At 59.9% G+C, this 21,866-nt stretch overlaps 1 protein-coding gene across 1 annotated transcript; it reads left to right on the top strand.

The window, feature by feature from the left end:
* Positions 1 to 4,643: 4,643 nt before the first annotated feature.
* LOC119091597 (protein krueppel) lies at positions 4,644 to 21,123 on the top strand. The gene is made up of 5 exons (XM_037214406.1): positions 4,644 to 4,649; positions 5,450 to 5,487; positions 18,030 to 18,600; positions 19,012 to 19,218; positions 21,016 to 21,123. The coding sequence occupies exons 1-5, from the start codon at positions 4,644 to 4,646 to the stop codon at positions 21,121 to 21,123; spliced, it is 930 nt and encodes a 309-aa protein (XP_037070301.1).
* Positions 21,124 to 21,866: the final 743 nt, after the last annotated feature.

Genomic DNA, 21,866 nt, shown 5'->3' on the forward strand with positions numbered 1-21,866 from the left:
AGCTGCCCACGTCTTCAGGCTGACAGCTGTTTGACAGCTGTTCACGTCTGCAGGCTGACAGCTGCTCACGTCTGCAGGCTGACAGCTGATCACGTCTTCAGGCTGACAGCTGTTTGACAGCTGTTCACGTCTGCAGGCTGACAGCTGCTCACGTCTGCAGACTGGCAGCTGCTCACGTCTCCGGGGACGCCTGCAGAACCAATCAGAGAGCGTGCCGTCAGTTGTCGGATATCAGAAAAGTGGAGTGGGGAGGCAAAGAGGCGGTATAATGAGAACAATGCAAGCGAGAGAGAGAGAGAGAGAGAGAGAGAGAGAGAGAGAAGAGAGAGAGAGAGAGAGAGAGAGAGAGAGAGAGAGAGAGAGAGAGAGAGAGAGAGAGAGAGAGAGAGAGAGAGAGAGAGAGAGAGAGAGATAGAGAGAGAGAGAGTGAGGGAGAGAGAGGGCAAAAAATGAGTGTGTGGGTATGTGAAACAGTCAGTGAGTAAGCGAGTGAGTGGGTGAGTGAGTGAATGAGTGAGTGAGTGAGTGAGTGAGTGAGTGAGTGAGTGAGTGAGTGAGTGAGTGAGTGAGTGAGTGAGTGAGTGAGTGAGTGACTGAGGAAGTAAGTGGGTGGGCGAGTGAGTGTGAGGTCGTGAGTGCATGAGTGGTTCACAAATAGATCGTTTGGGTGAGTGCAGGTGGGTTCATGAGTGAGTAAGCGCGTGCGTGCTGGCGTGCGTGCGTGGTGCGTGCGTGCGTACGCGAGTGAATTAGTGAGCGTGTGTGTGTACGTGCGCGGCACGCACGTAAGTGCGCGAATGGGGAAGTATGTGGGTGATCGAGCGAATAAACAGATGAGTGAGTGAGTGGACCCCGGTCAGAACGCGCGGGCTGGAATCGCGGTTGACCGGTCTGGAGACGCGGCAGCTCAGAGCCGAGGTACGGTAGGGCAAGCCTGGTCTCGGCGGCAGCACAGACGCGAGGTGCGGTAGGGCAGGCCCGGTCTCGGCTGCAGCACAGACCCGAGGTGCGGTAGGGCAGGCCTGGTCTCAGCGACGGCACAGAGCTGAGGTGCGGTAGGGCAGGCCTGGTCTCGGCGGCAACACAGAGCCGAGGTGCTGTAGGGCAGGCCTGGTCTCAGCGGCGGCACAGAGCCGAGGGGCAGTACGGCAGGGCTGAAAAAGGAAAGGTAGAGCAAGCCGACCCCGGCCGACGGCAACTCAGCGCGCCGAGGCGGCGTGACGTCACGCATCCGGCGGTCTGTCCATGGCAGTCTGACGTCACCATCGGCGGCGTGGACTGTGATCTGAGGAGCCCACTACTGGGAGGTAAACCAGCCCAGGAGGGAACGAGACGCCATGCTTGTTGTCCTCTTTAACGTGAATGCGTAGAGCGCTGTGTGTGTATATGTGTGTGCGTATGCGTGCGCGTGTGCGTGGCATGCGTGCGTATGCGTATGTGCGTGTGCGTGTACGTGTGTGGGTGTGCGGGACGCTGGTTAAGCGTGTCTTTCATTGGGATGCGTCTGTTTGAGAGCAACCGCTAGTAAGCATATAACCGCTAGAGGCCAACCGCTAGTAAGCATATAACAGATTGATGCCTATCTTACTAATTTATCTATGCTTTTGGCTGGCCGGCTTATCAATGACAGCTGATGTATCATCCTTCATTATGATTACAGTGGCGTGTCCCTGATATGAGTTATGGAGAACATAAGGATGTGGTGTAACATCACACACGTTTTATGTTAAAGGGATAAGGTCTACCGAAAAACAGCCGTTATCATACACGTGAGAGGCTGCCGTAAGCCCTCCGAATTCAGCTGGTACATTTCCCTATGTCAAGATTTTCCTGGTTACAATGTAGTACAGACACTGTCTTGGCACGTGCCTATGTGAAAAAGCACATACCTTCCAGTGGTACTCTAGTAAAGCGGTGTTTCGTTATTGCAGTGCGTATGGTGTATCGGCCGAAGACCGAATGCAGAAGGAACAACCCGCCAGATGCTAGGCATTGGTTGGACTTAAAAATCGCAGTCAAAACTTTCTGCTCGCGCTGGGATAACTTAAGAGGACAACCCAATGGCGGCCCCTATCTCTTTAAATGAGATGCCAACATTTATTCAAGTTAAAAATGTATATTCACGTATCTAGTATGGCATGTTCAATGACTACCGCAAAGGAAGCTTTCTCGATGAACAAATAAGAATTAAAAGCATACATCGCGTGACTCATGCGGGATATCAAATGTATCGTGCTGTCTAACTTCTCGTGGCTGATAACCCAGCGCAACCCAGGAAAGTAACTGTTGTAATATCCCACAACAGAGAGCACATGCTTTTCAAGAAACGTTGAACTGGACGATGCATTTGATATCCCACTTAAGAGCCACGTGAGGTCTGTTTTTACTCTCCAACCGAAACCAGATTAAGTTTTGGGGTCTGATGTGACGAACCCAGCACAATCTGGTGATGGAGTGAACGACTAGCGTTGCTCGCTTTCAGTTGATGCCTCGACTTAACACCGGACGGCCAGAGAGTCGTGTTCCGCTCTCTCACCACTCGCCATCGTGGCGCGCTTACCAGGCGAGCAACTGCCGAACATTCTGCGGCAGCGGCGGGCAGAAATCGCAGAGTCATAAAACCTGAATTTCACATGAAAACTGTAGTTATGGTGGTAAAAGACATTTACGACAAACAAAATACAAAGCCAGCTCTGAACTCCTCCGACACTGCCCTGGCGGGCGGTCTCCCGCGACTACGAGATCCCCAGCCGTCAGGGATCGAGCCGCTCTCCGGGCCCTTCGCCACTGGTCAGCCAGCCCGGAGGCGCACCTCAGCGACGTCTGGTGGCGCCTCTGGCCCCCGGCGCCCGCCGGTTCAAATTTAAACGGCCTGTGCACGCCTCTCGCGCGCGGCTGACAAACAGCAGCGGCGTAAACAGCGGCGGCAACACGCAGCGGGCCTTCCGCCCCCGCTGCCCCCGCACAATGCGTCACCGGATCAACCGGCGAGGACTGGCCAAAGGTGCGCAGTCCGCGTCCGACCCCGCCCCCGCACCGGCGCGCCGCGCGCTTCAACGGTCTGGCGTGGCAGGCGCGTCCCATTCGTCGCGTGTCATCAGGGCGTCGAAGGTTTCCTCTGCGATAACGAATGAACCGTAGAGGACGGTTGGCCCTTCACGTGCCCGTGTGGAATGCAAGCCGATATTGGCGGATGGCGCGTCGCATGCCAGGCAAAGTATCTGTCGTTTTTCGGCTTCTTACCGGGGCTTGAGCATCCGTTTTTGAGCTGCCCATTTCCTCGTTTGCGCCTGTTTTCAGTTGCACGTTTAATTATCGGCGTACCATTTTTTTCTCCCCTCTCTCTCCCTCCCTCTCTCTCTCCTACTCGCTCTCCTCCTCCCTCCCTCCGTCCCTCCTCTCTCTCTCTCTCTCTCTCATTCCCTCTCTCTCTCTCTCTCCTCTCTCTCTCTCTCTCCCTCTCTCTCTCTCTCTCTCTTCTCTCTCTCTCTCGCTCTCTCTCTCTCTCTCTTCTCTCCCTCTCTCTCTCTCTCTTTCTCTCTCCGTTTGTCTGCTCTTCCTCCTCTCCTCCTTTCCCTTTCCGTTTTGTTTCTGTTTAATTCGGTCTCTTTTACTCTTTTTTCTTGCTTGTTTGTCTATTTGCCTGGCTTCTGCCTTGACCTCTTCCTTCTTCCTCTTACTCCCATCCCTCCCTCTATTTCTACGTCCCTTCCCTTTCTGTCGCGTCAATTCTTAAGTTCTCGACGTACCACCTTTCTATAACGCAGCACTTTCCCTCCCCCCACCCCAGGCTGTTTGATATGCCATGTCCGTTGTTGCACTACGTGATCAGATCCAGTGTACAAGCGGGAGCTTTTGGACTAAGTCTTTCTTTCCCCTCCCCGCTGCTTACAGGTGTCGAGAGTTCCCGAGGCCAAATATTCCAGTACTTCTTGACAGTGTTATGTGCCCGTAGGGCTTCTAAACTTCAACATGGTTGACGAACACCGGAGCTTCAAAACAAGATTCCAAACCTAAAAAGGCCCTCCAAATAAAAACAGTGCCCTGGCAGTGACAACAGGGGCCCCTGTCTGAACAGGCCCGGATGTTCCGAATCGGCCCTTCCTGGGCGAAATCCTAGCCACGCCACCGATCCCACCTCCCGATCCTCCCCTCTGCTTCTGCCCCGCCCGGTGCCCAGCTGCAGCCATGCGGGCCCGCAGTCTCGCGCCTGTGTTGTTTACTCCTCCCCCCTCCCTCCCCCGCCGCCGCCGCCGCCGCCGCCGCCGCCGCGCGCTGGTTCCTGCTCATGCCGTGTTCGGCCAGGCGGCCGGGCGGGCTGGACGCAGGGCCGTCCGTGTCTCGTGTCCACCGCGTCTGTGCTGGCCTCCACGCGCGGTGGGGTTGCCGACATGCTGCGCTCCCAGCCGGCTGCTGTACATACTGCTGATCTGATACGCAGGCTCGCGACGTCACGGCGGTACACGAACGAGTCCCACCGTGCCCCCGGGGTGTCTCGTGGCCCGACTTTGGTGCGTCCCGTGACCCGGCTGCGGGGCGCCCCGTGACCCGGTCCGCCGCTCCCGCTCCGAGACAGGCGCCGGCGACGCCCCGCTCCTCTCGGTGCGGTGCCGGGCGCGAGCGGCGCTCGGCGGCTCGTCGAGATGTGGGTCAGTGGTGGCCGCCAGGGGCCGCCAAAGGGTGACGCCACGTAAACAAAGGGTGAACGGCACGGGCAAGGTTACTCTCGGCCCGCGAGAGTGAAATCGACCTTCGCCGTGGGGAGCACCCGGAACCGGTTCGCGTGAATGGGTTGGGGTGGACGTTGACACCGAGTGGGCGGGCTCGCTCCGCCGGGGCAGGCGCTGCGGGAGGCGCTGGTGGCAGGTGGTAGGACCGCTGGGTGGCAGGTGGTAGGACGACCGCTGTGTTGTGCGTGGTAGGACCACTGGGTGGAAAGTGGTAGGACCACTGGGTGGCAGGTGACTGGACCGTTGGGTGGAAGATGGTAGGAGCACTGGGTGGCAGGTGGTAGGACCGCTGGATGGTACGTGGTAGGACCGCTGGGTGGCAGGCGATCGGGGCGCTGGGTGGTAGGTGGTAGGACTGCCGGGTGGCGGGCGATTGGACCGTTGGGTAGCAGGTGGTAGGACCACTGGGTGGTGATAGGACCGCGCTGCTCGGCGCGCGTTCAGTCAGAGCTGTAGCTTGGTGAGTTTGGACTTCAGGTCATAAGGTCGTCCTCGTCCTCGCCCACCCGGTACGCGGAAGCAGCCTTATAATCATCTGGTTATAAGACTAACAGCCATCTGGTCGCCTCAATTCCAGTTAAACTTTTCAGTGATTGACCATTTGCCCAGATGTGTATCGAGGCTTAGCTTACTTAGACCACCTCAATTCGTGAGTTTAAGACTATCGCAATGTTTTCTTCCATGTGTGCCGGGGCTGACACCATATCTCGTGTTTACAGGTGAAGGGAAGCCAGATACTCATCATCACCACGGACAAGTAAGTACTGGATAGGCTTCTGATCGCATGTGTGGGTCAAAGTCCGACACCCAGTGTTGCTTAGTCTGACTGAGAATGGCGAGGTCGTCCATAATGGGCACTGGATTATGAGGCAGCGGAAAGCTTAGGATTTCGGTATCGTAGTTTAAGATAGCGCGACAAATGACACACTCCTCAGTTGCACATGACACGCATAATGTTGTGTCTGTCATTGGAAAATGCTGCTTGCGACAGGCTTTTATGTTCCACAATGGCGGCGGGCTCCATGTCAAGTTCACGAGCATAGGGGTTGGAGTCTCCTCAAGGGTGCGGGAGGTCTACACAAGCATTCTTGTCTCATGACTGCAAGCGGATACGGAGATTGAAAGCGAAGTTTGGCGTAATCCATCCGCCGTTCTTCCGGGTGTTATGTGGGGCAGCTCATTACGTGAGCTCACAGCGTAAATATTCCTTCACAAGTAGCTCAAGGTATGTGGGCTATTTCATATATGTGTGTGCATGCTTTTGAAAAAGAGAATCAACACAACACAATCTAGTGCTATCGTCAAACAAACCCGATGCGACTGAACAAGTTGCGCAGCTCATTTTATTTTTAAAAAGCTGACATGTTTCCCGCACTCAGCATGCGGCACGAAGCGTGGATAAAGCGTGGCAGCGCACCACATCTCTAATGAACTGGCTCAGACCTCCCTGTGACCCTTGGTGTGCTCTCGATGGGTAACTTTTGCCGTCCTTCGCGCCGGCGGACCTGTTAATCACCGGCGGCATTTGTTTCTGCTTCGTTTCTGTTTCCCCGCGGTTATCGCCGCTGATATCACTGCCAGGCGGATCAAGCCGTCTAATTTCGGCCGCCGATCCGGGTCTCCATTATGCCATTATGCGCTGTGATTAATGGGCTGCGGCTCCATCTCGGCCGGCCTCCTACGATGGCCGTGGCTCTGCTGCTTTGGGGGGCCACGGGGCCGTGTTCGCGGGGCTCTTCCCCGGCGGACAGCGCCCCAAGGTCGTCCGCGGGGGGCCAGGTGGTCGGGGGTGCGGCGTGACGGGCGACGCTGGGCCCGACAGCTTCAGACGCGTCCCCAACGTCGTGTAAGGCGTCAGCGCACAGAACAGCCTGGGCGCGCCATGTAGACGGTGGCCTTTCCCCCGTTAGGTTACTGGATTTGGGCTGCGGTCGCTGGATATGGCGGCGGGACTCTGCACGTCCAGCGCATTCGCTTGGCAGCGCAGTGAATGTTCACTTCTGTTTCCATTTGCGCGTGGCTGTCGTATGACGCCTGCGGACCGGTTCGCTCACTCTCCCAAAGCGTGCTGTCCAGTGATGCTGGTGTGCACGATGCACCAGTCAATCAGCGATCGACGAGCGTTCTTTGTTCGTGTAGCTGCTTGATGCATCATTTCTGATCCGATCTCAACGTCCTCCAGCCTTCTCCGCAGTGCAACCAGTATGGTCTGGACAGCTCTCGGGATGTGGGTCTGCAGACGCAGTGTCTGCATACAAATCGGTACAGCCTGCACTTTAAGTGTTGAAACTTGAAATTGTAAAGCTTCTGTCACCACTACGTCTATCATCCCATGTCCAACGCCTGCGTGTCGTCGGACACCAAGCAGGCTCACGCCGCGGTGCCAGGTCGGGCGCGCGCCGGCCCTGCTGACCGCGTAAGGAGCCCCAGCCGCGCTCGGTCCGGCCCGGCCAGCGCCGGCTGGTGCGTCCGGGCCCGCTGCGGCCGGCCCTGCTGCCAGCCACACGCCACCGGCGCTGCTGCACCGTCCCAGCTGTGAGAGCGGGGTCGGGCGCACGTGCCGCGGAGGGGGCGGACCAGCCGACACCGGGATTAGCGCCGGCTTAAAGCGGCCGGGTGTGAGGTAGAAAACCAGCTCACATCCAGGGAAAACGGGGTGGCACGCTTTTAAGGGGTTGGATAACAATCGGGCAGGCTTGCGTTCGCGACGCGAGAGGGCTGCCACCAGGGAGGGGTCACCAGGGGTAGAAGCGTGAAGCCATGGAAACCTTCATGTGGCTCGGCAAGCCCAGGCGAATTTCCAAATGCTGCTACATAAAAACGCCTCGTGATTGGATGTGAAAAATAGACGCAGACAACGAGCTGACGGAAATCTTCATCTCGATTCATGTTCAGATATACATGTGTAAATAATTTTTTAATCAGCGATAACCGATGGCGATGCTTCAGCACTAGCTTGTGTCACTTCTGACACTGTAGACGTTAGAGTCAATTTGCGATTGTAAACCAGATAGATAGGAAATACGTAAAACGATACAGAAGGCCCTCCTTCCCCAATTATCGGTCCTGGTGCCGGCGCCCACGGACGCGGTTGCCGCCGCAGGGCTGGCCAGTAGGAACAGGTTTGGTCTGGTAACCTCTCTCGCGTGGTTGTGTCGGAGCAGGAACGGAGCCCCACTAAAATCACCAGGAAGGGGTGATTTCTTACATAGACTCTTGAAGATTGTACGTGCCTCCCGCGATTTCTAAAACTGCTTTAGTTAGTTCAATTGCTTCTTGGCGGGGGGGGGGGGGGGAGGCGGCGACGGAGGGAATCAAAAATCGAAAGACCAGGGAGAAGCACGGGACCTCTGAAGAGGCAGCATGTAGAGGGGGTGAGGAGCTTTTGAATCCGATTCCACATGCATCGTCAGAAGGCTTATACACAATTTTCTCTCGGTGCTCGAGGGAGAATACCAGGCAATGTTAAAATTGGAAGCCGCTGTCCCTTTGCCGGACACGGTAGCCTGTTGAAGGGCTTCTGCGCGTGTCACGTGTCACATCGCTTGACATCTCCTCATGTTCGCCGTCACCTCGACTTCTGGTGATCGCGTCACGCTTTACACCGACCGCGCAGGCTGACCAGCGCCGCCAGCCAGGGCAGTCGGCGACGCTGGTCCGGCCGGTCCCAGACGCTGGTCAGGCGACGCTGGTCCAGCCGGTCCCAGACGCTGGTCCGGCCGGTCCCAGACGCTGGTCAGACGACGCTGGTCCGGCTGGTCCCAGACGCTGGTCAGACGACGCTGGTCCGGCTGGTCCCAGACGCTGGTCAGACGACGCTGGTCCGGCCGGTCCCAGACGCTGGTCAGACGACGCTGGTCCGGCCGGTCCCAGACGCTGGTCAGACGACGCTGGTCCGGCTGGTCCCAGACGCTGGTCTTTACCGCGGCCGGCGGCGGACGGGCCCGACCCTGTGCGCCGGCGTCGCTGGTGGACAATGCTCGCCGGCCAGCCGGCAGAGGTGAGCGACCTGCGCCCGCCCGCCCCCTGTCCACCGGCGGCGTGCCTGCCCTCCCCGGTCCTGTCCCTGTCCACCGGCGGCGTGCCTGCCCTCCCCGGGCCTCCCCCGATCCACTCGCGGCGCTCCCACCCGCCGCCGCTGCCTCGACCAGCCCCGACGCCACCCGCTCCGGTGACGGCGCAGGTACGCCGCTCAGGTCGACCTCTGTGTACCGACCGTGCGTCAGGCGCGGCGCGCGAGGCCAGCTCAGGCTGAGCCTGTCGAGAGCACCGAACAGCCCCGGCCGTGCGTCAGGCGCGGCGCGCGAGGCCAGCTCAGGCGGAACCTATCAAGAGCACCGAATAACCCCGCCCTTGCCGTTAGTGGTCAACCAGTACTTGCATTGTGAGACTTAAATGCAACTTGCAAGGAAGTGGTTATTCGTTTTTTTTTCAAAGCTATTTCATCCATCGATAGATGGGATATGGCCATAAGGGCGTATCTTTACAGCGCCGTGGAGAGCTCCTGTCTCCTCTGTCTCCATCCCCAACTCACTGAAAGTTTTGTTCTCTCGTTGTCAGACACATCAATATTAAGTCGCCACATCGCGGAAAACCGGCCAATATCAGCACTTTTTACGTGAAATATTTTCTTCGCAGCGTCTAATTTTTTAGAGCTGAAGTTCATTAAATTTCATCAAGTTTTGCACATGATTGTACTTCCTTCAAAAACAGCGTAAAATTGCATCTTGTTGTCAGCTAAGTCCATCGCAGGTTTTTGTCATGCAGCAATATACTAGGTTTGAAATTATTTTGCTCATTAAATATGCCAACAAAAATTATGGAAATTCCCGAAAGGGCCGTCCGTTATAGAGTCTCGCTGATTATGTTGGGCGGTGTTTGTTTCCCTCGCCCCTCCCCTCAGCGCCTGGGCCTGAGCCTCATACACCTCTTTGAAGCGCTACGCGCAGCTGGGCAGGTGTTTTCAACTGATGGGGAGCCTGCCTTTATCGTAACACATCGTAAGCGCCGGGTGGCGCCACGTGCGCGCATTCAAATGCGCATATTTCATGAAGAGTTGTGGGATCCTGCTCCGACCAGTCGCGTAGAATGTGGATGGGTGGCACGTGCACTTTCAGTCTCCAACAAAGCATGACTCGTGCTCTTCATGTTTCGCACTGATGACATGTATCGGATCCTCAATCAAATATGACATTAATTTCACATCACATCACATCATTTCACATTCACTTAACGTGCGTCGGATGTGTCTGCCGTCCCGCCCATCCCTTTCGACGCAATGGGGAACCCGGCGGAGAAGGCTGGAGTCGGCTTCAGACCCGCCCCTCGCTCCGCGCCGGCCAACGGCAGAAGGGTTGGCACCGCGCGCGCTGATTGGTCGACGTCCGAAAGGGTTGAGTGGTAATTGGCCGACGGCGCTCCGCCGGTGGGCGGGGCCTGCGGTCCTCCGCTCCAATGGTGAGAGGGTTGAGTCGATGGCGGCCGGGCCGACAAACGTGTGGTCAGGCTAAACAAGCCGGTGACTGATTGCGGCGGGCAGTGGGTGCGTGTGTACGGCGCACACAGCCGCCGGCGCACGCCACCGCCGCGCCCGTGACTCGGCACTTGATGGCGGCGGCGGCGGCCATCACACCGCGTTCGGCTTCGGACCGATAGGGGTCTGTTTCCGTCGCTTCTCCAAAAAAGATCGGATGGGCCTGGAGGACGTTGGAGAGGCGCCGAAATCTGCTTCCGCGGAAACATTTTGAAGAAGGTACCAGCTATTTGCGCGCAATTTAGACTAACAGTTTTGACGCACTGACACCGAATAACATTGGAAGTTTAGCTTACTGGAAGAATACATTCAAAACCATACCTGTGTAGAATAAAAATAAGTTCATGAATATAAACTGATTTACACGCCAGTCCTTTGTTTCTGTCAAACAATACAAAATAAAGCCAAAAAAGCTTATGAATGAACTACGCCACTAATTCTACTATAGCCTCCTCCAAACTACTCCGGAAACCACCTTTCATTTCGGAGCTGGTTGGAAAAGGTAAGAGACAAGCTTTGAGGAGCTTAGAGGAGGTTTGAAGAGCCACAGGAACGATCAAATTAGCTGGAGGAGCTTTGAGGAGGTTAGAGGAGGTTAGAGGAGTGACGGGAACAGGCCCTAGGCGTGTGAGAGGGATGAACACATGCTAAGTGAGCTGGGGATAAAAACGTGAGTGGGGGATATCATGAGGTATGAGTGAGCTAGGAATGTGAGCTAAGGATATCGTAGGGATGCATATCATGTGGCCACATCTCGTCAGGACCGAAATAAGCGTAGGCCTACGGCATTTTGTTCTTTAGCTGGCGTCAGCCGTAGATGATTAAAAGGTGGGCGGTTTTGCTGAAAGAGGTGCTTGTACGATTGTACGATGACACTGGTTTAATGCATATAAGTATGCATACATTTGCTATGAAACTTTGTCTTCATTTTTTACCTTTCCGAAGAAAATGTGAAAGATGAGGACTTCACCATAAAGTCGTCTCAATGAATATTGTATTCAAGGCTTGCGACAACTTCCGAATATAAGCAATCCTTTTTGGGAAAAAATTGGAATCTAGAGGGCGCCTTCCGCCAGAGGCAGAAGGAAAATATCGCGCTGCCCTGTCACGGTCTCCCAGGACCGGCTGACCGGCCGGTGGCACCCCAGCTCGACCGGAGGAGCCGGCTTCCTGAGGTGCCGACCGCACCGGGCCGGACCGGGGACCAGCCGCCGGCGCCGCTCCTCACCTTGGGCCTGACCTTGACAAGGGGAGGACCGGCCGGGCGGGGGGGGAGGGGGCGGTCCTCGGTCCCCCGCGCGCCGCCCCCGGGACCACCCCAGCCGCGCCCGGTCAGCCGCCAGCTCGCCGCGTCCAGCGGGCGGCGCGAATTTCGAGACAGGGGTGCCGAACAGGGGGTGAATACAGGGGTGCCGAACAGGGGGTGAATACAGGAGTGCCGAATAGGTAGGCAGCTCTACTTCAGGTCCGAGTAGCTATACGATGATCCAGATAAGTCATGTGCAGTGAGAAAACGCTTCAAAGAAGCCTGACGAATGTAAGCGGATGCCCGATAAGGCACACAAGTATGCATTTTAGCCTGCTGGTCGCCGGAGCATTTTACCAATTAACAACGTCATGATGTGTCGCCTTTTCAACAGCTGCTAGCTAGACGAGAACTCGACCAAGAGGTTATCTTCTTCTTTGAAATATGGCAATGCTCGTGGGAATGTCATAACTTTTCATCATCAATAACCTAAATAAGCGGAACGACGCTTCCATTTCGTTAGCCCCCTGCCTGAGCTTAGCGGCGTCTCCAGCGGCCACGGACGGTCAGCAGCGCTTACGGTACGTCCGTGATGGCCGGGGTGGTCGTCCGGCGTCTCCCCGGATCACCTGCGGCCGGCCGGTGCTCTGCCGCCGCCGGCGCCGCGCAAGCCGCGGCGCCCGGCAGGCCGAGCTCCGTTTGGCGCCGTTCCGCTCCACAAGCAAGCGCGCGTAACACAAACGAGCGCGCTGATTCGCCGAGACCGGCGTGCGTCAAGTTCAAGGTCGTGCCGGCCGGCCGCGGAATTTTCGGCCCTCGGCCACGTGGTAAGCGTGCCCGGAGGTGGCGGTTTTACAACGCTGCGCTCGCCTCGAGTCGGGGAGAGTCCGTACCGGGCGTCGGGACTGAAGGAGACGACGACGCCGGGCCGAGGCGTCAGCGAGGCTGGGCTGAGTGGTTACCGAGGCCGGGCCAGGGCGTCAGCGAGACTGGGTTGAGTGGTTACGGAGGCCGGACCGAGGTGTCACCGAGGCCGGACCGAGGCGTCACCGAGGCCTGACCGAGGCGTCGCCGAGACCGGGCCGAGGCGTCAACGAGGCTGGGCTGAGCGATCACCGAGGCCGGGCCGAGGCGTCACCGAAGCCGGACCGAGGCGTCACCGAGGCCGGACCGAGGCGTCAGCGAGGCCGGGCCGAGGCGTCACCGAAGCCGGACCGAGGCGCCACCGAGGCCGGACCGAGGCGTCAGCGAGGAGGCGCCACCGAGGTTGGACCTAGGCGCCACCGAGGCTGGACCGAGGCGCCACCGAGGCTGGACCTAGGCGCCACCGAGGCCGGACCGAGGCGCCACCGAGGCTGGACCGAGGCGCCACCGAGGCTGGACCGAGGCGTCAGCGAGGAGGCGCCACCGAGGTTGGACCTAGGCGCCACCGAGGCTGGACCGAGGCGTCAGCGAGGCTGGACCGAGGCGCCACCGAGGTTGGACCTAGGCGCCACCGAGGCTGGGCCGAGGCGTCAGCGAGGCTGGGCTGAGTGGCCACCGACGCTGGGCCGAGGTTTCAGCGAGGCTGGGCCTAGGCGTCACCGAGGCCTGGCCGAGGCGTCACCGAGGCTGGACCGCAGAAGACCGCGGCGTCAGCACCACCCGAACCCAACGAAAAACAGATCTGGTGCAGGAGATTTGAAATGCTAGCTGTTTGTGGACCACAGGTGTTGCCACGGACAGAGGGGCTGGGGAGGGGGACAGCAGGGCAAGCTGCTACCAGCCTGAACAGGGCGTTCACCCAATACAGGGAAAATTATGCTGGGCTCGCGTTTTTGCGGCTACAAACGCTTCACCCCGTTTTCCAAGCAATACTTTGTCCAACGTCCCTGGTGACCGCTTCGATTCGGAACGCTGGAAAATGTTCGCGCCGATTGAGGAGACGGTGACGCGCGTCGAACCGCCAAACCTCTCCCGCCACTCACGGCGGATTCCAAAGCTCTGCCAGAAGCCCTGGCCGCCTGGCGTACCCCGGACTTACCCCTGGTGCCGCCGTCTGCGACAGCCGAGGCCGGCACGTCCGGTCGGGCCTGGGCGTCGGTCACGCTGTGCCGGTCCTGACCGCTAGTGCGGTCCGGTCCAGGCCTGGACGTCGGTCGCGCTGTGCCGGTTCTGACCGCTCTTGCGGTCCGGTCCGGGCCTGGGCGTCGGCCATGCTGTGTCGGTCCTGACCGCTCTTGCGGTCCGGTCCGGGCCTGGGCGTCGGCCATGCTGTGTCGGTCCTGACCGCTCGTGCGGTCCGGTCCAGGCCTGGACCTCGGTCACGCTGTGCCCGTCCTGACCGTTCGTGCGGTCCGGTCCAGGCCTGGGCGTCGGTCATGCTGTGTCGGTCCTGACCGCTCGTGCGGTCCGGTCCAGACCTGGGCGTCGGTCATGCTGTGTCGGTCCTGACCGCTCGTGCGGTCCGGTCCAGACCTGGGCGTCGGTCATGCTGTGCCGGTCCTGACCGCTCGTGCGGTCGTATCCAGGCCTGGGCGTCGGCCATGCTGTGTCGGTCCTGACCGCTCGTGCGGTCGTATCCAGGCCTGGGCGTCGGTTATGCTGTGCCGGTCCTGACCGCTCGTGTGGTCCGGTCCAGGCCTGGGCGTCGGTTATGCTGTGCCGGTCCTGACCGCTCGTGTGGTCCGGTCCAGGCCTGGGCGTCGGCCATGCTGTGCCGGTCCTGACCGCTCGTGCGGTCGTATCCAGGCCTGGGCGTCATCCGTCACCGGGTGACGCGGAGCCAGCGCGGCTAATGGTGGCGCCGCGCCGCCGCCTCCATTACGGCCGCTGGCGGGCACAGCGCAGGGGGTCACCCACCGGCAGCCTCGCAGCCCACCCGACAATGGCAGGGCGACGGGGTGATGCGTGCTGCCCCTGTTGTAAGCGACGCCGTAGGGTCACTCGCTGTATTAGGGGCACCACGAGGTTACGCGTGCTCTGCTCTACCAAATGCGTTCCAGTTAGTTGCCGAACCAGGACCGCCGCTGACACAGGCATTACGCTGCCCTTTGTGCCGACGTGATCTGTTGCGCGCGCTGGTGGCTGCGGGTCCCACCACCCAGCTGCCAGGCATCACTCAGCGACCCGGCCGCTCCCATTGTCATTTATATCTCCCCAACAAAGGTGCATTAACATTTCCATTTCCCCTACGTCTGTTTCCTCTCTTTTGCTGGCTGTCGCTGCAGCGCCGCTCTCCCGCCGTATCTACATTATGCCCTAATTGCCTTCCGCGCTGTGGGCCCTGCAGAAATTCTCTGTACCCAAGTGTGTGTGTGTGTGTGTGAGTTCACTGGGCTAATACGCGCGTCCAGAGCTGCGACAAGGCGGGCAATAGGACATTATTTGCCTAGTTTTGGCGTTCGCCCACAACTGGCAAGTCGACGACCATCTGGCGAAAGCGCGTGTTAGACGCTGACAAGAGCCTTCCTCTGCTGAAGGGCTGCGGATGTTGGGCAAACCCGACCGCCGCGTGAGAGCGCTCTGTCTCGGCGGTGCCCTCTGGCGGCCATCGGCCGGTCGCGGCAGCCAAATATCCGGCTCCCGACTCGTCGGAATCCGGAAAGCCACCTCGCTGGATCCGCCTGAATAAATAATGCGGCACAATGGTCGCATATTCAACACCGATCGCGTCAAATGCAGCCATTCTCTTTCTCCCGAGGCGCCGGCGGGGAATTACCGCCGGGCCTATTCACCGCCCCCCCCCCCCCCCCCGGGCTCTGATCGATTTTCGGAGCGAGTCCATAATGAGTGCCAGGCCCGACCGGCGGCCGGGGCGGGACGGGACGGAGCCTGAGCCGGGTGGGACCGCGGCTCCTACCGGGCGCTGATCTGTTGCTGGGGCGGGACCGCGAGGCGCGGCTCCCACCGGGCACTGGTCTGCTGCTGGGGCGGGACTGCGAGGCGCGGCAGCCCCCCCCCCCAAATATTCGTGCTCGTTGGACCGATGAAACAATATTTTAACATAATGAGCGTTGCCCGAGGGGAAGAGGTTGAAGAGGGAGGTTGTTTTTAAGTTGTGTTTACAGGGCTGCGTTAAGATTTGTTGATTAAGAACCCTCCAAACTATTAAGTTATTCTGAATCCTTCGGGGAACACATTGCGGTTCTTGTCTTAGGTAGATGGGAAGTTGACGCTGGAGCTCTAAACGGAAAGGCATACCAGGCACCTCTCTCATTCAATGGGTCGACGCTTGTCAAGAACGCAGCAAATGATGCAGACAAACATACCAAAGGCATACCACTAAGTGATAGCACGTCGTAAATAGAGGTGAACATTCGGTTTAGGAATATTAAAATGTTCGCAGGAATGTTAGGATTTAGCAAGGACTTGGAAACAAATATCAGAGTTTGGATATTCCGCATGTTGTTAAAACATTTGCGAGGAACCCTATACATGTGAGTAAGATAGTACTGCTAGCCCTATTCTTCGCAGAATAACCAGGAAAATAGATGTATTATTACATATCAGCTACATGCCTTTATCGTAACGAATGTAAACATTATATTTAAAACTGAAAATCGCCAGCTTATCCCACTTGATTTTTCAGTTTTTTTTACAGCAATCATCAGTCCTTACAAGTCATGGACATACAGGGGATTGCACAAGGAGCAATGGCCAGCCACACATCAACACAATGCACATCCAAGTATCGGTGCACACATATTTTGCAAGCATTTTAATCCTTAGCTGGATAAAAACGGTATCGTATCAATGGCTGGCAATCGCTTCCTGTACAATCCCTTGAATGTTGATAAATTGTGCAAACTGTAGCTCGCTGTTTTTAGAGAAAAAACTGAAAGAATAGTGAGATCAGCATGTACCTTTGAATTTTGAAACATGTAACCGAAATATTAATATATCTATCTCTTCTCTCTCCAGATTATTCTAAGAGGAGGAAGGCTAGCAGTGATGTCTTACCTATATCATTTGATAGTCTTGAAGGGAGTGTCCCACCTTTTGGACATATTTCAAAAACGCACTCTCTTGAAACCTCAAAGCCAGTTAGTCTGATAATAGCACTGGGTAGTGCCACCGTAGCACCATCAAGACATAATAAAGATGTGGATCTTATTTATTGTTGAGCCCAAGTTTCGCTGTCAACGCTTTGTTACGGTACTACACTTCTTCCCTGCATTTGTCGCGACCGCCGTCATCGTGGCAACCGCCGCGGTGCGAATGAAACATCGCTTCTACTGGCTCGGCGGGTGGCAAGGACCTGTTACGGAGGAGCGCATCGTTCGAAGTTTGGACCAGTGCGTCCCTATAGACCATGTGATGCTCTCATGAACAACGCCAAGATGCTGGTACCCTGCTGGAGTAATATATCGTTGGCGAACACGGCCATGGGAGCGGACCGAGTGGTCAGCGTTGAAATACTCTGGTGGGACTACGCAGAAATCTAGAAAAGCATTTGGTACCATACTGGTCATGCGTATAGACTGAGCAAAGCCAACGTCCAATACGGTAAGTAAGTAACACGGAAACACGAACTCGAGTCAATAGAATCCACACGCAGCGTTTATAATTTGCCGTGTTTGTGTCAGTGTTTGCGTTGAGCGACGCGTGCAGAGATCCCACATCGGGGCGGGAGACGCGTGTGTCAGCGTCCTGATCCTCCAGACACCAAGACATCGAGTCCGAGAATCCCGGACAGCGTGATATCGCAGTTCATCATGGCCGCCCGCCGCTAACCCTATCGAGCGCTTGACGGTTGCACGCGCGAGCCACCGACCAATCAGGGCGTGCGCTGTTGGCGTTGATCGACGCCCATTGGTGGTCAGCTGGTCAGCCGCAGCTCGCTGCGATAGCCGCCAGCCATGAAGTCGCCGTCGCGACTTGCCGCTGATGGCTACGTTGGTCCGTGACGCCCGTGCTTCCTGACATTATCGGTGCACCGCAAATGATTCGGGGACAAACGCGTTTTATTTGGGTCGCCTGGTCAAAACAGCGTGCAGATGCTTATTCTGTGCTAATGTCAAAATAAACTTGGGTTAGGTGATTGCTCGGAGCGCGCGCGTGGTGCCATATTGCCCCCGCTGTGTCACGTGGTCATGTGAGCTGACGTGTGGCGTCGGTGTGCCGTCAGGTCGGGCCCGCCGTCGGTTCCGATGAAGGAGGAGCTGTCGGAGGCGGGCGGCAGCGGCGCGGCGCCGGCCCTCTCGCAGCTGGCCGAGCTGGGCCTGCTGCCGCCGCTGCCGGCCGGCCAGCTGGGCCTGCTGGGCCAGCCGGGCGGCCTGCTGACGCCAGCCAGTCTGCAGGCGGCGCTGATGGCCGGCCTGGCCGCCCAGCAGGCCAGCCAGATGCAGTACCAGCGCGCGCTACTCGGCCCGTCCGCCAGCTCACTCCTCGGCCTGCACCAGCACGAGGCGCTGCTGGCCTGGTCCAAGATGGCGGCCGGCGCCGCCGAGCCGCCGCGGCCGGCCAAGCCGGAGCCGGCCGGGCTTTCGCGGCCGCCAGAGTCGGGCCCGCCGCGGCTCGGCGCCGCCGCCAACGGCTCGCCAGCGCGCTCGGACAGCTCGCCGCCGGCCAGACGGCCGCCCGACAAGAAGGCGTCCGTCCGAGACAAGGTGTTCGTCTGTCAGGTGTGCAACCGCAGCTTCGGCTACAAGCACGTGCTGCAGAACCACGAGCGTACGCACACGGGCGAGAAACCGTTCGAGTGCAAGGAGTGTCACAAGCGCTTCACGCGCGACCACCACCTCAAGACGCACATGCGCCTGCACACGGGCGAGAAGCCGTACCACTGTGTGCACTGCGACCGCCAGTTCGTGCAGGTGGCCAACTTGCGCCGCCACCTGCGTGTGCACACTGGCGAGCGGCCCTACTCCTGCGACGTGTGCAAGTCCAAGTTCTCCGACAGCAACCAGCTGAAGGCGCACACGCTCATCCACAACGGCGAGAAGCCGTTCCAGTGCGTCGAGTGCCTGGGCTCGTTCCGGCGTCGCCACCACCTGGTGCATCACAAGTGCCCGGCGCGTGACGCCGCTGTACCGCCGCCGGACGAGGCGCCGGACGAGCCGGCTGACCGTTCGCCGTTCGGCGCCGACTCGTCCGAGACGCGCTCCGAGGCGAGCAGCGGCGAGCGCCACGAGCAGGTGCGCCGGCGCGTGCGCAAGGCGAGCGAGACGCGCCGCGTGGTGCGGCCGCCGCCGCCGCTGGCGCCCTGCCGGCCGCCGCCGGCCGCGCCCGAGCAGACAGAGCCGGAGGACCTGAGCCTCTCCGGCGGCCGGTGGAGTCCGGCGGCGCGCCGGCCGCCGTCCGACTGGCAGCAGGACCTGAGCGTGTCATCCTCCAGGTGGGACCTGGCGTCGACCGAGCCTCGCCAGCCGGCGCGCGAGGAGCCAGCGCCGGCCGGCCCGCGCTGGGGTGCGGCGCTGGCCGAGTACGGGTACCATGAGCGGCGCCAGGAGGTGGAGCTGAGCGCAGCCGTTTCGCGGAGCAGCCCCGTGTCGTTCCTGGCGTCGCCGTACCGCCGGCAGAACGAGGCGAGCGTGCTGGCGCCGCGCTTCCACCTGGCGTCGGCTCTGATGGCGGAGCGACCAGAGCCGGGGCGTAACGGCCTGCGGCTGGCGGCTCCCTGGTTCGGCCTGACGCCGTTCTTCCGCGGCCACCGGCAGTCCGCCCAGGAGGAGGAGGAGGAGGTGGGCGACAAGGAGGAGCAGGAAGAGGAGGAGAAGGATGGCCTCGTCGCGGCCTTGCGCCGCAGCCCGGCGTCGAACGGCCGGCCCGAGCTGGCGGCGCAGGAGGAACCGCGCGCGCAGCCGGCGCTCGCGGAGGACGGGGAGCGGGCCGTCTCAGCGGCGCGCTGGAGCCCTGGCTTCGGCCGAGTCCCGCCCCGGGACGGCGGCGAGGAGGAGGACCCGAGCGTCGCGCCGCCGCGGAGGAGCTCCGCGTCTACTGACGGCCGCGATCAGACGAACGGGGAGCTCCGAGAGGAAGAGGAGGGGGAGGGGGAGGACGCGGACAAGGGGTGGGAGGGGGAGGGGCGTTCGGCGAGCGCCGACACCAGCGCGGCAGCCGGCCCGCCGGCCGACTCACCGCCCGGCTGAGAAGAGGCCGCGCACAAGACAACCAGTCGCTTACTACGGGTATTTTGCGTTGCCAGGGGCGTATTCCTAGATTCCTCATCATATGGCGCGGCTCGGTTGGGCCGGGCCGTTTTTAGCGCGAAAATGAGCTTTGTGGCGTGTAAAAGCCGGCGGCGGCTATGGGAAGGGAGCGGCCGTCTGAGGTGGTTCTCGTCGACCTGCCCGATGTGAGGGTGCCCGTCAGACCAGACTTGCCTCCGCGACGGATACCGGGCCCTCTGGTGGAGCAGCGGACTCCCTTGGGCCCTCACCGCACGGCTCCCTTGAGGGTCAGTGAGAGAGTGTGTGTGTGTGTGTGTGTGTGAGTGTGTGAGTGAGTGTGTGGGGAGGGGTAGGGGAGGGTGGACCGGAGCGCAGGTGGCCTGCCACTCACAATTATCCATTACCGGGTGCCAGCGGTCCGCCGGCCGGCGCAGCGCCCATCTGGAGCTCGTCCCTTCCCGCCCGTGCTCTTCCCCGACCCCACGGCGCTCTGCCAGCGCTCCTCAGACTCTGACTGTCAGACTCGCAGACTCCCGCCTCTGCCTCCCATTCGATCTCGCACACCAGACAACCTGCCCGCGTTCCCTGGCGCGACACATTCGCTCGGTTTTCGGCGGCCGAGCGCGGGAGGCTGACCTTTCGCTGTCGCCGGGTGGCACCCCCCCCCCCCCCCCCCCCCGAGCGGAGGCTGCTCTCCCTCCCCGGAGCGCAGCTGCTCTGCCTGCCCGGCTGCGCGCGCGCTTGCGTCCTGGGGCCGCCCCCGGCGCTATCTGGCGCCGGAACACACAGGTCACCGCGAGCGACCCACTGCGGCCGGCGGCCGATAGCCGTGCCGGCCGGAGCGAGCGCGTCCGGCGCCGGCGGTCGTCCCAGCCAGCGGCCGGCTGAGGCGGGCTGCAGCGGAGGCGGCTCCTCCCTTCTCACGGGCCGGTAAACGGCATCGAACGCGTTAGGTTTGGGCTGTCAAACGGCATCGATGCCGATGCGATGAAGGTAAAGATGCCTGTAGTCGGTGCACGGCGCAAGGTTGGGACACAGTTGCGTTAATGTTCTACACGTTGCGGACTATCACTGGCGGTAAGTTTTAAGAATTCGAAAATTTTGCACATGCAAAGGCCGAATCTGTCTGTGCACAGCGGACCCCTTCGGCTAAGGCGCCGGGCATAGACGTTTGTCGCTACACCATGTCTCAGTACTGAGGCAGGGCCTAAGCAACGTTCCCCGTAATTCCCCCATTCTCACTGGGCGCGATCCCTCCGGAATTTTACCCCGCTCCAGGAGGAGCCTTCCACACAGAACAGCGATACCCTTTCTCCGACTCCAGCCTATCCTGAATCCCGGCAAACACCGGCCGACTTGACCCCCACCTCCCACCTCACCCCCTCCCCCTCCCTCGGCCGCCGTCTTTTGCAGGCGCCGGCGCGCGCCTCAACAGACTTCCTCCGCCGGCCAGCGGCACCCCTCTCGGTAGCGGCGCTGACCTGTCTCAAGACAGGCGCCGGCGGCCGGCGCGGCCGTTGACCCCGCGGCCCGCTTGGCGCCTGCGCCTCAGGATCGGGAGCGCACGCACATTCTCACGCAGACGCGCGGCGCCAGCCAGCCTTGGGCGGCGGCGCGGCGCGCCGGTCGTCGACCCTGCGCTATTTCGGGCCGGCCGGCGGCGCTGTGCGTGCCGCGGTGCGTGTGCCGCCCGGAAGGAGGCCGGTCAGACGCGGCGGGCCGGGCCTCCTCCGCCGGACGGCGTCACCTGGCGCCGTCAGCCCCGCCGTCCGGCCGACGGCCGGCGTCCAATCGGTCGAGCGCGGACGCGTTTTCAAATTTTCGGGGGTCCAACTGGAAATATTCAGAGAGGGCGACGTCTGGAATCTTTCGCACCGGTTTCGTCTCCGAAGAGTTCGGTTTATTGGTTTTGTTTGGAATATGCGCAGCAAGCACAGCTGAGCTCTGACGAGCGAGCCTGGAGAGCGCCGCCATCACCTGCCGCCCGGTGTCATCTGAGAGCTGCGCTGAGCGCTGACCCAGATGTCATCTGAGAACTGCTCTGAACGCTTTCTCAGACGTCATCTGAGAGTTGCTCTGAGCGCTGACCCAGATGTCGTCTGAGAGCTGCGCTGAGCGCTGACCCAGATGTCATCTGAGAACTGCTCTGAGCGCTATCTCAGACGTCATCTGAGAGCTGCTCTGAGCGCTGACCCAGATGTCCGCCGGTCACCGGTCACGTGGTTGTCCGTGTTGATAGGACGGGCTCGCCGCCTTCCGGCGCG

The sequence above is a fragment of the Pollicipes pollicipes genome, unplaced genomic scaffold, assembly GCF_011947565.3.
Source record: "Pollicipes pollicipes isolate AB1234 unplaced genomic scaffold, Ppol_2.1 Scaffold_3447;HRSCAF=4054_pilon_pilon_pilon, whole genome shotgun sequence".
In the NCBI taxonomy this organism is placed as follows: domain Eukaryota; kingdom Metazoa; phylum Arthropoda; class Thecostraca; order Pollicipedomorpha; family Pollicipedidae; genus Pollicipes; species Pollicipes pollicipes.